The 14,047-nt window shown below is 33.1% G+C and overlaps 1 protein-coding gene across 1 annotated transcript in view; it reads left to right on the forward strand.

Annotated features, from left to right (window-relative positions):
• The window catches only part of Vps50 (VPS50 subunit of EARP/GARPII complex), a 123,635-nt gene that overhangs the window by 2,758 nt on the left and 106,830 nt on the right, over nucleotides 1-14,047 (forward strand). Inside the window, exons 2-3 of the mRNA XM_027919894.2 lie at nucleotides 4,576-4,644; nucleotides 13,502-13,624. Coding sequence (XP_027775695.1) covers nucleotides 4,576-4,644; nucleotides 13,502-13,624 — 192 coding nt within the window. The remainder of the gene's footprint in view (nucleotides 1-4,575; nucleotides 4,645-13,501; nucleotides 13,625-14,047) is intronic.

The raw sequence follows: 14,047 nt of genomic DNA on the forward strand, positions 1-14,047 counted from the left end.
AAAATGACCTGAAGGAGGTAAGGAAATGAATCATGTGGATATCAATGGGAGGATAAGCAATTGCAGAGGTTCTGAGGCAGGGACATGTTTGAGGAATTTGAAGGGACCCTCATAGCTGAAGTGGAGTGAGTGAGGAGAAAATAGTAGGAGTTGAGGTCAGGATGAGATTAGGGAGCTAAGGGCAGGAAGCAAACTTACATAGAACCTTATACGGCATAGGAAGGCCATTGCATTTATTTTGAGTGAATTGGCAAGCAGAGGAGTGATGGAATATGATGCTAACTCTTCAGAAAGACCATTGTGACCTTTGTTTTAAGAATAGATTGAAGAAGCAGGCCAGGGGGGAGTGGGAAGTGGAAACAGAAGACTAGTAAGAAGGCTATTGCAGTAATCCAAGTAAGAAGTGTGTGGGTTTATTTGGGGTCCTAGTGGTAGATGTGTTAAGAGGTTGGATTGTGATTATATGATAAATGTCTAGTTAACAGAATTTCTTGATGAACTGGACTTGGGCTTAAGGGAAAGAGGATGATTCCAGATGGTTTGGCTCCCGAAATTGGGAGAATGGATTTGCCACTTTACTGAGGTGGATAAAACTGAGGGAAGAATACTTTGCATGGAAATGGCTTTTAAACTTTTTAATTTGAAAGCCTAAAATGGTAAGATAAATGAGTCTGAATTTATGGGGAAAAATTCCAGGTATAGATAAAACCTCAGGAGTTACAAGCCTATTGATGGCAAAAACCTGGTTAAGATCACCAGTGGAGTGAATGTGGATATATGAAGAGTCCAAGGTTGGAGCTTTTGAGAATTCAGTGTCAAAAGGAGAAGGGTGAATTCTGCACAGTAGAACGTGAGAGAACAGCCAAGAGATTAGAATTCTTAAGCATCCCAGTGGTCTCTAGCATATAGCAGATGCCCAATAAGTATTTGTAAAATGAATGCTGGATAAAGACAACAAACAGGAAGAGTGGATCCTAGAAGCCATGTAAAGAATTTTAAAGAGGGAGTGAACAGCTGTGTTAAATGCTGCAGATTGACCAACTAAGGTAAGGGTGAGAGGGAGCTTTTGGTCTGGGCAGCAAGGAGGTCATGGGTGACATGACAGTGGCACTTTTCATGAAGTGGTAAGGAAGAAAGCCTGATAGGGGTGCTTTTTTTGATATGATAGAACATTAATTGCTGGTCTCACAAATAGATAGTGATTCACATAGATATAACTGAAGTAGTCTAAAGTGTTAATCTGATTTGGGCAAATAATTAAAATATAGAGACAGGTGTTAATGATACTAGATTTTGTATTAATTTAAACATACAAAATTATCAAAAAGAATGAAGAAAATCACATAAAGGATAATGATCATAATGAAATTTCAGTTTATAAAGGCAGACTACTAGGTATAACCATGACTGTGCTTTATTTTATTTTATTTTCTTAGTTGTCAATGGACCTTTGTTTATTTAATTAATTTATTTATATGTGGTGCTGAGAATTGAACCCAGTGCCTCACACATGCCAGGCAAGCGCTCTACCACTGAGCTGTAACCCCAGCCCATGACTGTTCTTTAAAAAGCACAAATAGAACATAAAAATGATTCCATATCTGTTAGTAGGAACTTATAAAACTGATAGTCAAAATTCAGAAGTACATTTGAGTGTTAGATGTGCTTTGAAACATATAATTCCTCTTCATTTCTGTTTTGATCAAGAAAAAATAATTATGTGTGCATAATAATGTTAAGAATATAGTTAATACTTAAAGAATGCTTGTGAGGTACCACATAGCATTTTTAGCTCCTTACATATGTTGCTCTGACTACTTTTAATAAACTATGAGCTGTAACTATAATTAGGAGATAATGCATAGGTAGGATTGTTAAAGGAGAGTTTAGTTAAAGACCTGAGTGCGAGAGTGAGGGTACAAACCCAGATAGTCTGCTCTGAAGCCCCTTCCTGGTGTCATTCTACTCTACTGAGCAGCATGGAGATCATTGGTGACATGATAATAGTATTTTCATGAAGTGGTGGGGAGGAAAGCCTGATTTGGGTGGGTTCAAGAGAATCAGGGCCAGAGAAATTGGGGACTGAGTATAAACACTATTCATTTCTGTTGAAAAGAAAAAGAAACAAATCATCGGAGTTGCCACAGAGTTTCCCATTTGTTACTCTTATTTTGTAATTTGGCAGAAGGTTGCCATGAATTAGTATCGAATGGTTGTGGGTGGTGTCTAATCTTTTTCTGGATACTGGGAAATATCACATTTACATTTCAGACATCAGTTTCTTTACTGAGCAGTGCTAGGGAAAGAGAAAATTGGACACGATATATTCCTCCAAGGATTTCTGTTAGATTAGTTAAACAGATCTCTGCTTTTAAAAATGTTTGTTTAAAAGATATAGCAGTTATACTTTAAGATATTTTAGGGGTGGTCATGGCTTTGAATAAAATTATGAAGTTCTAATTTCCTGAGTGTGTTGATGCATATACATGGTTGTATATATAGTGTTATGTGAACTGCACATAAAAGTGTAGGTACTTACCTTGTCATGTATTCTTTGCCACTTTGATGGTGTGCCCTCAAGATAGCCATTGGTGAGAAATAGAGACAAAGAAAAACACACAGCCTAGGAACACACTAACAACAATTTTATCCCGCTGCACATTTTCATGTTAGATCTGCAATAGGCCTTTCTTTTTCCAGTAAGCATTCCTGGTAACATAATTCTGCAGTCTGTTGTGTGTTCCCATGGGAACAGTGTGGTATTTGGTTGAACACTGGAGCCTGACCAACAACTTCTACCCAGTAATTGACTCATTGGTGTTTATTCTGTTCCTAGAATTTTACTAGCCACCAGGCTATACATGCAAGTAACACTTGGTCTCTCCCTTTCTTTGTTACTTAAGGTCTGGGAGAAAGAGATACATTTAAAATTTAAAACTTTGACTTAGCTATTGTCCTGGAAAATATTTAGCTATAATTCAGAAATGTCAGTGATCATATGAGTCACATGAGGTGTTAGTTAAAATGCATATTTCAGGTTCTAATCCAGAAATGCCTGGGTGAGGGGCTGCAGCTATAGCTCAATGGTAATGCCCTCATCTGGCATGTGTGAGGCACTGGGTTCAGTCCTCAGCACCACATAAAAATAAATAAATAAAATAAAGGTATTGTATCCAACTACAACTAAAAAAAAAAACCCCAAAAAACAGTTGCCTGGGTGGTGTTCGTAGAGGTGGTCCTTGGTCTATACTGAGAAATACCATGTTTGAGGCATAGGGGTTCATGAAGACTTCATAGAGGTGATAATTCTGAAGGTGGTATATTATTTTCTTATTTTTATGTGTTTGTGTGCCTGTGTGTGGGTGGTGGGGCAGGGGATGGGGTGGGTGGAGCACCACACAGAGGAAGAAAAGGGTATGGTTGGGTGGGGGATAGGTTAGGTATTCTGGGAGTAATGGAAGAATTGAAGGTGAGACAGCACTTAGTCTTAAGAAAAATCATGTATTTGATTGGTGCTGGTTTACAGTGCAGAAGATAAAACACACCTCTATGTCTTCAAGAGAAACAAGTTCTATTTTAAGTTTCAAATAATCAACATATACTGTATATTTTGGTTACTGAGAACCAAAGGCCAAGATAGGGCGCCTAAAGGACAATTTGACTTATGAAAATTTTTCCTCAAATTAATGTACTAGTTAATTTTGCCTAAGACCAATATTACTATTTTGAGTAGCTTATTTTTAAAAAATATTTTTAGTTGTAGTTGGACACAACACCTTTATTTTTATTTATTTATTTTTATGTGGTGCTGAGGATCAAACCCAGCGTGCCTCGCATGTGCTGGGCGAGCACTCTACCGCTGAAACACAACCCCAGCCCCAGCCCCTTGAGTAGCTTATTTTTTTTTAAAAAGGTTTTTAAAGAAAATTTAAATTGCTGAGTTCTTTCTGTCTTGATAATTTCCCTTAGTACATATAAGGGTTTCAGAATCCTTCAGTTGACGTTCTTATAGGAAGTACAGGGTACCAAAGAACTAAAAAAGAGGTAGAAAGCAATATGACCTGGAATTTAAATCATAATTTTGGCAGCATGAATTAGATACATTAGTGGGAAATAATCAAGCAAGATGATGAGATTACTTATGTATGAATTAAGTAGTTAGCATTATTAAAATGTTTGAATAGCTCAGTTGGTTAGTATATTGCATCTGTGAATAATAATAATATTGCTTGAACCTTTTTTTCCAGGTGAATTTGCTTATGCTTAATAGATAAGTACTTTTATAGAACACTTTTTAAATGGATTTCCTTTCTTTTGGTTGTTTTAAAACCCTGGTGAAGGTAGACTTCCATTCTTTGCAAAGGTGCTGTATAATACTTCATTATTTGAAGACACTAAAAGTACATCCTTACCTGATTTCATAATAATACTGCAGGTGTTAAGTGATGATTATTTTTAAAATATATGTTCTCTGTATTTTGAAGCAGGAAAATTTTCATTTTTACTAAGCATATTCTGTCCTTTCACAGTTCTTCAGCACAATTAAAATTCTCTTTGTCTTCTTATTTTTTTAAGGGTCTGAAAAGCCCTCCTGAGAGCCTCAGTGATCTCGGTGCTATTGAGAGTCTCCGGGTCCCTGGAAAGGTATTGATCTACATGTGTGAGCGTGACTTTTCACTTTCTTAAGAAAATATTATTGCCTCTGGATAATAATTGGTTCACAGAAGCTTTTCTTTCCCATAGGCTAATGATTGTTATGATAAACTGCGTAAATTTTAAGTGTACTTTAGGTGTAGGGCTTGTTTGTGCTTTCATTACTCATTGGGATGCTTATGATTCATTTTAGTACAGTAAGGGAACTGCAGACTCGTTAAATTAATAAACTAATAAAATTAAAGTCTGTTATATGTGGTTCCTAGCCTGGAAGCGTGTGTGTGTGTGTGTGTGTGTGTGTCCACACACACGTTTTATGTATACAGCCAATAATTTTATATATATAAATAAGTAATATTATATAAATCATAAATTTTTTGGTAGATCGTTTTGGACTTAATTTATGTGGTTATATATAATCTATAAGTACGTATGTGTATATTTAACTTATTAATGAATCTGTTGTAATTTGAAGAAATAAGGTAAAATAATTTACTACTTTTTATAACTGTAACATTCTGAGCCAAAAATTATAGCTAATTGTGTTTTGTTTTGGGCATAGATTTTTGAATAAGCACCTAAGGCATAAGTTACACTGAACTTCATGTATCTCAGATTTTAATCCTTTGGTATTCATGTGAATTTCTCAAGTTTACAAGTTTAATATATGTCATTTATAAGCTAGGTGGCTTCCAGCTTCTCCTGGGAGAATTATTAACCATTGTTAAGTCCCTGCTGTTTCTCTGGAATGTGACCTTGCAAACAGCAGCTCCACTACAGATAAAAGCTAACACTTCTCCATGTCTGCTCTTAGGATTTTAATTTGAGGACCATATTTGAAAGTCATTTATTTTCTATGTCCAACATTTTAATTCATAGGGATGCTTCTCTTACTAAGTAATCAAAAACTTCTTCTTATACCTCAATGTCAGCTACTTAGCAGGATGATTTCCTTTCTCTTTGAGACTCTTTTCCTGCTAGAGTGAATTTTTCGTTTACTGCTTAGCTTTTATGTTAGGGCAGACCCCAAAGGGCAGATTCAAACACATTGTCTAAATACAATGAAATTCCAGCCAGTTCTTTAACATGAAATGGGCCAGACAAAACTTACAGAGTCATGTTCGAATACTGTAATTTTATAAAATGTATTAAAGATTATTGACTGTGGTACAATTGGGAAGTGAGTGATAACCATATGTCCTAATTGACAGACAGGAAAAGCTACTTTAAAATTATTTTTATTTTACTTAAAAAGATTATTGGCTGGGCACTGTGTGCATGCCTGTAAATCTCAGTGATTCGAAAGGCTGAGGAAGGATAATTACAGGTAGTGAACCTCATTAAAAAATACATGAATGTATTAATAAAAACTTTCTGTTATCTTTAAACCATGGATTTTGATGTTTTTCCAGTAATGGTGGGCAGTGGATTTATGATTATCTCTTTACCTAGTCTTATGGACTCTCCACCCAAGCTCCATCAGTACTTTTGAGATAACTGGCTCTGGGTAGAGTGGCCAGTCTGGTATCACAAGACCAGCAAATGAAAATGATTCAGGTGACAATTAAGCCTGGGGCATTGGTCCTTTCTGGCACGTACTGAGAACCTAAGTTACTTAGATTGTAAAATAGTTGTAATAGTGAAATTATATTAATAACTACACTATAAATATATGCTCATTATAAATAAAATAATAAATAATATAAGCCTTTATTCTAAAAAAGCCTTAAAAGCTCCTGGTGCCCATCTGTTCTTTTTGGGCTCTCTTGCAACATCACCAGTGCTGGAGGGGAAGCAGAGCTGCTGCCGTCTCTGACTGGTTTTCAGAACTAAAGAGTTGCTCAGTTTAGAATGCAGTAAAGCTCAGTCAGTGGACTGAATAGGATATGGTGGTATTGGTAGTCAGTATTGAAATTGACAGTTAAGACTCATTTTCAGAAACACACAGTGTAGTCTAGTATAACTTTAATGCTTAGTATATTTTTCACAGGTTGGATGTGACTTCATATTTAAATCATATAAACATTTTAAATGATTTATTTTGTATAGTTGCTTTGAAATTAATGTGCATCTAGTTCTTGGTGACCTGAGATTTGATGTGTTCAAAAATGATCTTTATTGAATTTTTTTCAAATTATTAAAAGCATTTCAACAAAATGGAAAACATTCATTTGAAGTGGTGATTTTATTTTAAAGTAGCTTTTCCTTTAAAAGTTCCATATAATGCAAACAGAAAACATGGTAAACAGAAAAAGGAACCAAAAAAACCAAAATCACAGAAATCATCTACGTTGTTCATTGCCCTCTGATATTCTCCCTATGCATTTTCAACAGATTTTTTGAGCATCTACTATATGCTAGACACACTGTAGGGACTGTCAGTACAGCTGTAGAAAGACAGCATCTTTTCCAAAAGCCAAAACTTTCCTTGTCTGAGGGAGTTTATTTACATCAGTTAGGAGTAAGGCAGATAGCAAACAAGATAATTGTAAATTATGACAGATTCTAGAAAGGAAATAGGGAGATGATATAACCCCTCTTTTTTCCCTGCAAATATGGTATCATACTCTAAAAATTATTTTGAAGCTTGTGTTTTAAACTGGTAATATATATTACATAGAAAATGTTCATAGTATATTACTAGGTGTAGAATGCAAGCTGCCCATACTTTGGCAAATATTTTTTGGGATTTAACAATTTATACTATTTAAGTGGTTAATTTAAATGCTTGTATGGAGAAAAAAAAATGTATATATACATATATATTTGTTCCAATTAGGTACACATGACAGTAGAGTGTATTTTGACATATTACGTGGAGTATACATGGAGTATAACTTGGGATCCCGTTCTTATGTTTGTACATGGTGTGGAGTTTCACTGGTGTTGTATTCATTAATAAAGGAAAGTTATGTTTGATTCATTCTGCTCTTTCCTATTCTGATCACCGCTTTCTTCCCTTTATTCCCATTTGTCTAATCCAGTGAACTTCTATTCTTCTCTCCCCTTTCCCCTTGTTGTGTGTTTGCATCCTCATATCAGAGAGAATTAATTAATTAATAGTAGTATTAATTAGCCTCATATCAGTAGTATTCCATTGTGTGTATGTACTGCATTCTCTTTATCCATTTGTCTGTTGGAGGGCATCTAGGTTGGTTCCATTGCTTAACTATTGTGAATTGAACTGTTATAAACATTGATGTGGCTGCATCACTGTAGTATGTTGATTTTGAGTCCTTTGGGTACCAAGGAGTGGGATAACTGGGTCAAATTGTGGTTCAGTCCAATTTTCTGAGGAATCATGGAGAAACTTTTAAATGTTAACTTCATTTAGTAGCACCGCATCACACAGGTAGAAGATAAAAAAAAAAAAAAATAAGGTATCCCTGCTCTTCAGAATGGGCCCATTTCTATTTCTTTTCTAAGTTATTACAAAAGTTTTCAAGGAAGAAATAGATTAGCTTAAGTTGTGTTACATTGAGAGATCCTAGTGAAAAGGATAAGTAGGGGAGAGATATTAGGATGAATTGAGTGAAATGGCTGTTGATTTAGATTACAAATGTTGAATCTTGGCAAATTTCATGTGGTTCAACTTAATAGAAAAAGGAATGTAGTGAAGGGGAACTGAAGAAGTGCATTTGGGTATCTGATAAGCTAGAAGGTACTGTTTATTTTATTCTATTTCAAGAACTTATAAATACAAAGAGGGAAGAAATCTTAAAAGTCATCTAGTACAATTTCTAGATTTTATAGACAAGATGATATTGTTCTTCATTATAAGAGGAGATGTAAGTCAAATGGTAATCCATATACTGGCATTTTGGGATTTTGGTGAATAAAATAATATAGAAAAGTGAAAACATGATAACAAGAATGGACAAATGGGAAATATAAGATCGATTCAAGCAAATTTCAATTTTGAGGACAGTTTTTGTGGGAAAAAGGAAAATGATCTAAAATTCTATTCTTGGGAAATGGGGTTCTGTTACATTTCAAATTCGTGGGATTTTTATACAGAGGTAAGGATATTAGAATTAGAGCATTTGCTGACTACACTTGTTATCCATTTAAAAGTGAAAGGATTTTCACTTAATTGATTACAAGAATTATGAAGAATTAAGACCAATATTTATTTTTTTATAATTATAGTAGCCATAAACTTATTAGTTATAGAATTTATTAGAACTGTTTGGGAGTTGAATCCTGATTTAAAATATCAGTATTAAGAACCTTGAATCTGCATCCAGATTTTCCATAGTGCCTCCAAAATGGTCATGTATTATAACCTGAAAAGAATGTTGATATCAATATTGTTTTATGAATTTTTATCAAAATATTATCTCCAGAGCTATTATTTTTTATTTTTTAATATAATAAATTTAGTAAGATATTTGTTAAAAATATAACAAAGTCCTGAACTTGGGTTGGTATTTTTAACTATAGAATAAAAGAAATAAGTACATGACAAGGTATTAAATATGAAATTTATACTAATTTTGTGATTTTAATTTCTATCAACTCAATAAATTTCTGTGAATAAAATAATGTTTATTTGTAATCTATTATTCATGATCTATTTTTTTGTGTGGGAAGTGATTAAAATACATTATTTTTTATTATGTAAGTGTGTTGTAAACCTGGATTAAAATAATGCCATACAATAACCTTTTATAAAAATTTTCCATAAATTATTGTGCTGAAACCTCTTTTCAAATTGTAACCTCATCAGTATTCCACTAGATGGCACTGAAAGCCTGGAGGAAAACGGAGTAGGCTTCAGAAGCTATGTTTTATTTAAAACACACGCATACAAACTGATGAACCGGCTATTTTGATGGATTATTATTGTTGTTCTAGGAGGATTTTAAGAAAATGCGCCATTTCCCCATGTAATCAGACATCTGGCAATTCATTATAAACTTATGTGGTACATGGTTTTAGGGTATCTGTTATCTTAAAGTAGGTTTTGGATCCTTTTTCATTTTGGAAGCAGATCAAATCTGTTTCACTAAAATAGATTTATGACTTTAATAATACTGATCGAATATTGAAAACTTAATATTTTGCTCTTCCTTTTAGCTCTATATGGATTTTGGTGGCTAATTTTTTTTTTTTTGCTTTCAATTACAGCTTTAATGTGATGTGACCTTTATAATATTAAGGTTTCTGTTTAGAATTTATTATAACAGAATAGCTTTTTATCTTGTCTGATGAAAAGATGCCAGCAGTTAAAAAAATAAACCCAGCTTTACAAGAACATTTCTTGCTATCCTCCACTCTTACCCTTCAGAACACACACACACACACACACACACACACATTCTGCCATCCAGATAAGTATAATCAAGTATATAATGTGAACTGTGCTCTAATAAAGCAAGTATAGAAAGGGGAGTTGGGGTTTCAGTATTCTGCAGAAATTTGAAACCTATGGAGATTTTACATTTGTCTTTTTGTTCGAATAAAAACTTACTGCTGAAAATTGAGATTCTTAGCTGTTCTGTGGATTTAAAAATTCGGTTATTTTTCAAAATTAAAGAGACTATCAAGTTTAATAATGATGAGCAGAACTGTTATTCTGTCATGACTAACTTTGTGTACTTATAAAAGTGAATAGAATTGAAACTCCTGAACTTGAGTTAGTATTTTCAATTAGTATGCTCATTTTAGATAAGTTGAAAGTAGTGGTTAAATACAAAATTTATAGCTGCTAGTTTCCTTCGTAAACTTGGGTCTATTTCCTTAAGAGATGGACTCTTATGTTCATCTTTTCTTGTGTAGTTCTCTAGAAACCATAAATATACTGGGACTGTTTTCTAACACCTTACAGTTGAAGGCTCAGATTGTTTTATGTACTTGAATCCCCAGTTCTCATAATACCTTTTGTTTTTATGTGGAGAGGAAAAGAAATCAGAGATGTTGACTTAAATTTCTGTGATGACTATTTTTCTTCACTTTTCATTAAGTTACATTCATAATGTATATTTTATGTGTATGTTCATGTAGTTTTATTTCAGAGATGGTCAAAATAGGAAAATTGTTAGTATTATATACAGCCTTATGTTATGAATGCTGGATAAAAGAACCTCTGAAATATTGAATAATTTTTTTATTGTCTTCAACTTTCCTGAAATAATCCTGCTTAGTTTATTATGTTAAGAAAGTATTGAATATTGGGTTTATTTTTGATATAGCATCTGGTATAGGGATATGTGTTAAGATACTTTATTTTTAGAAAAGGAAAATTTAGTTCATGTATATATAAATGTATTGGATTTAAAAAAAAAATTCTGTTACATTTCATTGCCTCTTGATGTATGTACAGAGTCTTTCCTTTGACAGTTGTCCTTCCTGCAGGGAACTATCCTTATTGCTTGAACCTGTTATATGCTTTCCTGAGTTTACTTATGCCTTGTTTTATATTTGTGACCCTATCCCCACAGTTTCTGAAATTTGAAATGATCCCTATTCTAATATTCTCTAAATGCCACCTCTTCCATTGATTTTTTTTTGTACCTCTCCTCTGCCTTGTCAACCATTTACTTATGTATTTGACTCACTTATTTGAGGGAGGAGCTGAATTTTACTGATCTGCATTCCTGTGTCACTTAGTCTGGGGAATTTTTACATAAGGGGAATAAAAATAATTGTTTGTTAAATGGAATTATATCGACTGGGAAAGGTGAGGTGGTAGGGCCTCGACAGTAGTTGTGTTAGTTCATACTGAAAGAAGGGAGAGAGAATACATTTGCTCAGTTTTACCTTTTGTTTGCCCTCATCTGCAGTTATATTTTTTACTTTATTTGTAGTTTTCTCCAGCATTAATTCTGGAATGACACTGATACATATTTTAGGTGTAGTTGCCATTGGCAGGCAAGTATGGCCCTTTGATAGTCTGTAGTTGTTGACAAATTGTTCTTGGATTTTCAGATATTACAGAGCACTTATCCCATTATTAATGTTAATATATATTTAGTTATGTATTATATGACTCAAATTTTACTGTCAAGATAAACCCTTTAAACATTTTATTAATAATACAACAAGTTTATACAACTGAAATATTTTATTTCTAGCTTAGCTTAAATATCCCAGTATCATTGTAACCTTTTTCCTTAAATCACATAATTTAATATGATATAGAGAATTTCATTTGGTACTCCCCTCCCACCCAGTTTTGTCTTTACATTTTTTTTGTAGGAAATCTTTTGTTTATGTAAAGTACTTGACAAATTCATTCTATTTTAGATAAAAAATTACATATTTTTGTACATCTCACATCCTAGGAAATCAGTTTATATCATGGCAAAATTGTGGTGTAATTATATTAAGAGTTTGCATCGTAACTGATTTTATTTTTCCAATGTATATGCATAAGATATTCTTGTCACTAACATTTGCCATTATTTCTAATTAGAAGAAAGAATCTTTTTATTATGAATTTGTGAAAAATTTTGACTTTCAAAACAAGAAATTATTGCATTTTTGTTTTATATTTCTTTTCAATAGAATTAACTATTAATTTTAGTTTGTTCAGTGACTATTAACTGCAGTGTTCTTTGACACTATGGAACATAATGATGGAGAATAGAAGTGATCTCAGTTCTCAAGAAGTGTCTAATTTGGTTGAGCAGGCAGTCTTAACAACAGTGAAGTATTTAGAGAGTGATGAGGTAGAAGCCTTCTTACAGACCAGAAGTGCAGTGGCGCTAAAAATAAAAATTAAAAAAAAAAGAAAGAAAGAAACATCATCTAGATTCTTTTCAGAATGGAGTGTGTCTGAATTGAATTTAGATGTAGATTTCACATAGAAGCCATCAAATTGACTGAAAGGAAAAGATTTTTTTTTTTTTTTTTTTCGGACTGCAGTGTCATTTTGGGACATTTGTTTTGGTACTTAATATATAATTTCAGCATGGTGTCATATGCCAGTGGCATTTATACACTTAATATGAAAATAATTGTTGTCTGTTTAAATTTTTAGCTTGGCTACATACTTGATATTTTTCAGTCTTAGCAAATTTTGCATCTTAATTTTTTTTGCACTTTATCAACTATATTTATTTGCTTATAATGCTGCAGAATTACTAGGTAGTAGGCATAGCTTATGAATTCCAGTAGTAATTGTGACCCAAAAGTCATTGAGGTGATATTCCCTTTACAGGAATGTTTTTCCCCCTGGTACTGGAGATTGTACTCAGGACCTGCACATGCTAGGCAAATACTCTACTGCTGTCCTACAGTCCCAGCCCCTGATGTTCCCTTTTTGTATGGTGAGACAGATTTTAGAGTGTTGCTGAGCTGATAAAATGAGCTGGGCATGGTTGTGCATGCCTGTAATCCTGGCAACTCAGGAAACTGAGCAGGAGGATCTCAAGTTAGAGGCTAGCCTTAGCAACTTAGGTAGGCCCTAAATAACTTAGCAAGACTTTGTCTCAAAATTAAAAAAAAAAAAAAAAAATTAAAGTACCCTTGGGTTCAATTCCCCAGTACCAATTAAATAAATATAAAAGTAAAAAGATAAAATGAGTGTATATGTGATAGGTTTAGGTAGTTACTTTTCTTTTTTTAAACATTTAAGTTCTTTTAACTTTGTTGGCACTCAAGGAGTTCATTGTAAAATCCAAATCATTAAACTGGCTAGTTTTCATTTTCCAGTAGATAAGTAGTTTTAAAGTATTTGGCTATTTCCTAATTTTCCACAAATTTTTATGGTTTATAATTTGTGTCCTTGGTTAGGATGATTTTTGGAAGATATGTGATGGTTAAGACACATAATCATTTATTTCCATGCAAATGGAATTCTTACAATTGTCAGTATTATAATTGTGACTTTTTTTCTTTAAAGGAGGAATTCAGGGAACTTCGAGAACAGCCAAGTGACCCTCAAGCTGAACAAGAGCTAATTAATAGTATTGAACAAGTATATTTTTCTGCAGACTCATTTGATATTGTCAGATATGAGCTGGAGGTAAAAGAAAACTTTGATTAAAACCTATCAAAAACCTGTTTGGTTCTTGGATTGATTTAATGAGATTTGAATGTTTTTAAGGAGCACTTATAGGTCTATGATTATCATATTGTGCTTTAATGAACTTTGAGCATTATTAAAAGATCCAATTATTTTTGAAAATGTGATTTTAAATACATCTGTAGAGCATTGGTCAGGGAAACATTGCTGTGTTTTTATTTTTCACCTGTTAGCAAATAATATGTTATTGTACTATTTCTGTTTTATATTGGCTAAATATATTTAGAAAAACAGACTTTTGATCATAAATGTGTATTATGATAAAAACCCTTATGCAATGTTGTTTACAATATTACATTTTGAATTTGTAGGAACTTCAAAAAATTAGAATTTTAAAATTTGGTTTTAGGCAAAACTAAGTGC

This window comes from Marmota flaviventris, chromosome 1 (assembly GCF_047511675.1).
Source record: "Marmota flaviventris isolate mMarFla1 chromosome 1, mMarFla1.hap1, whole genome shotgun sequence".
NCBI classification, from domain to species: Eukaryota; Metazoa; Chordata; class Mammalia; order Rodentia; family Sciuridae; genus Marmota; species Marmota flaviventris.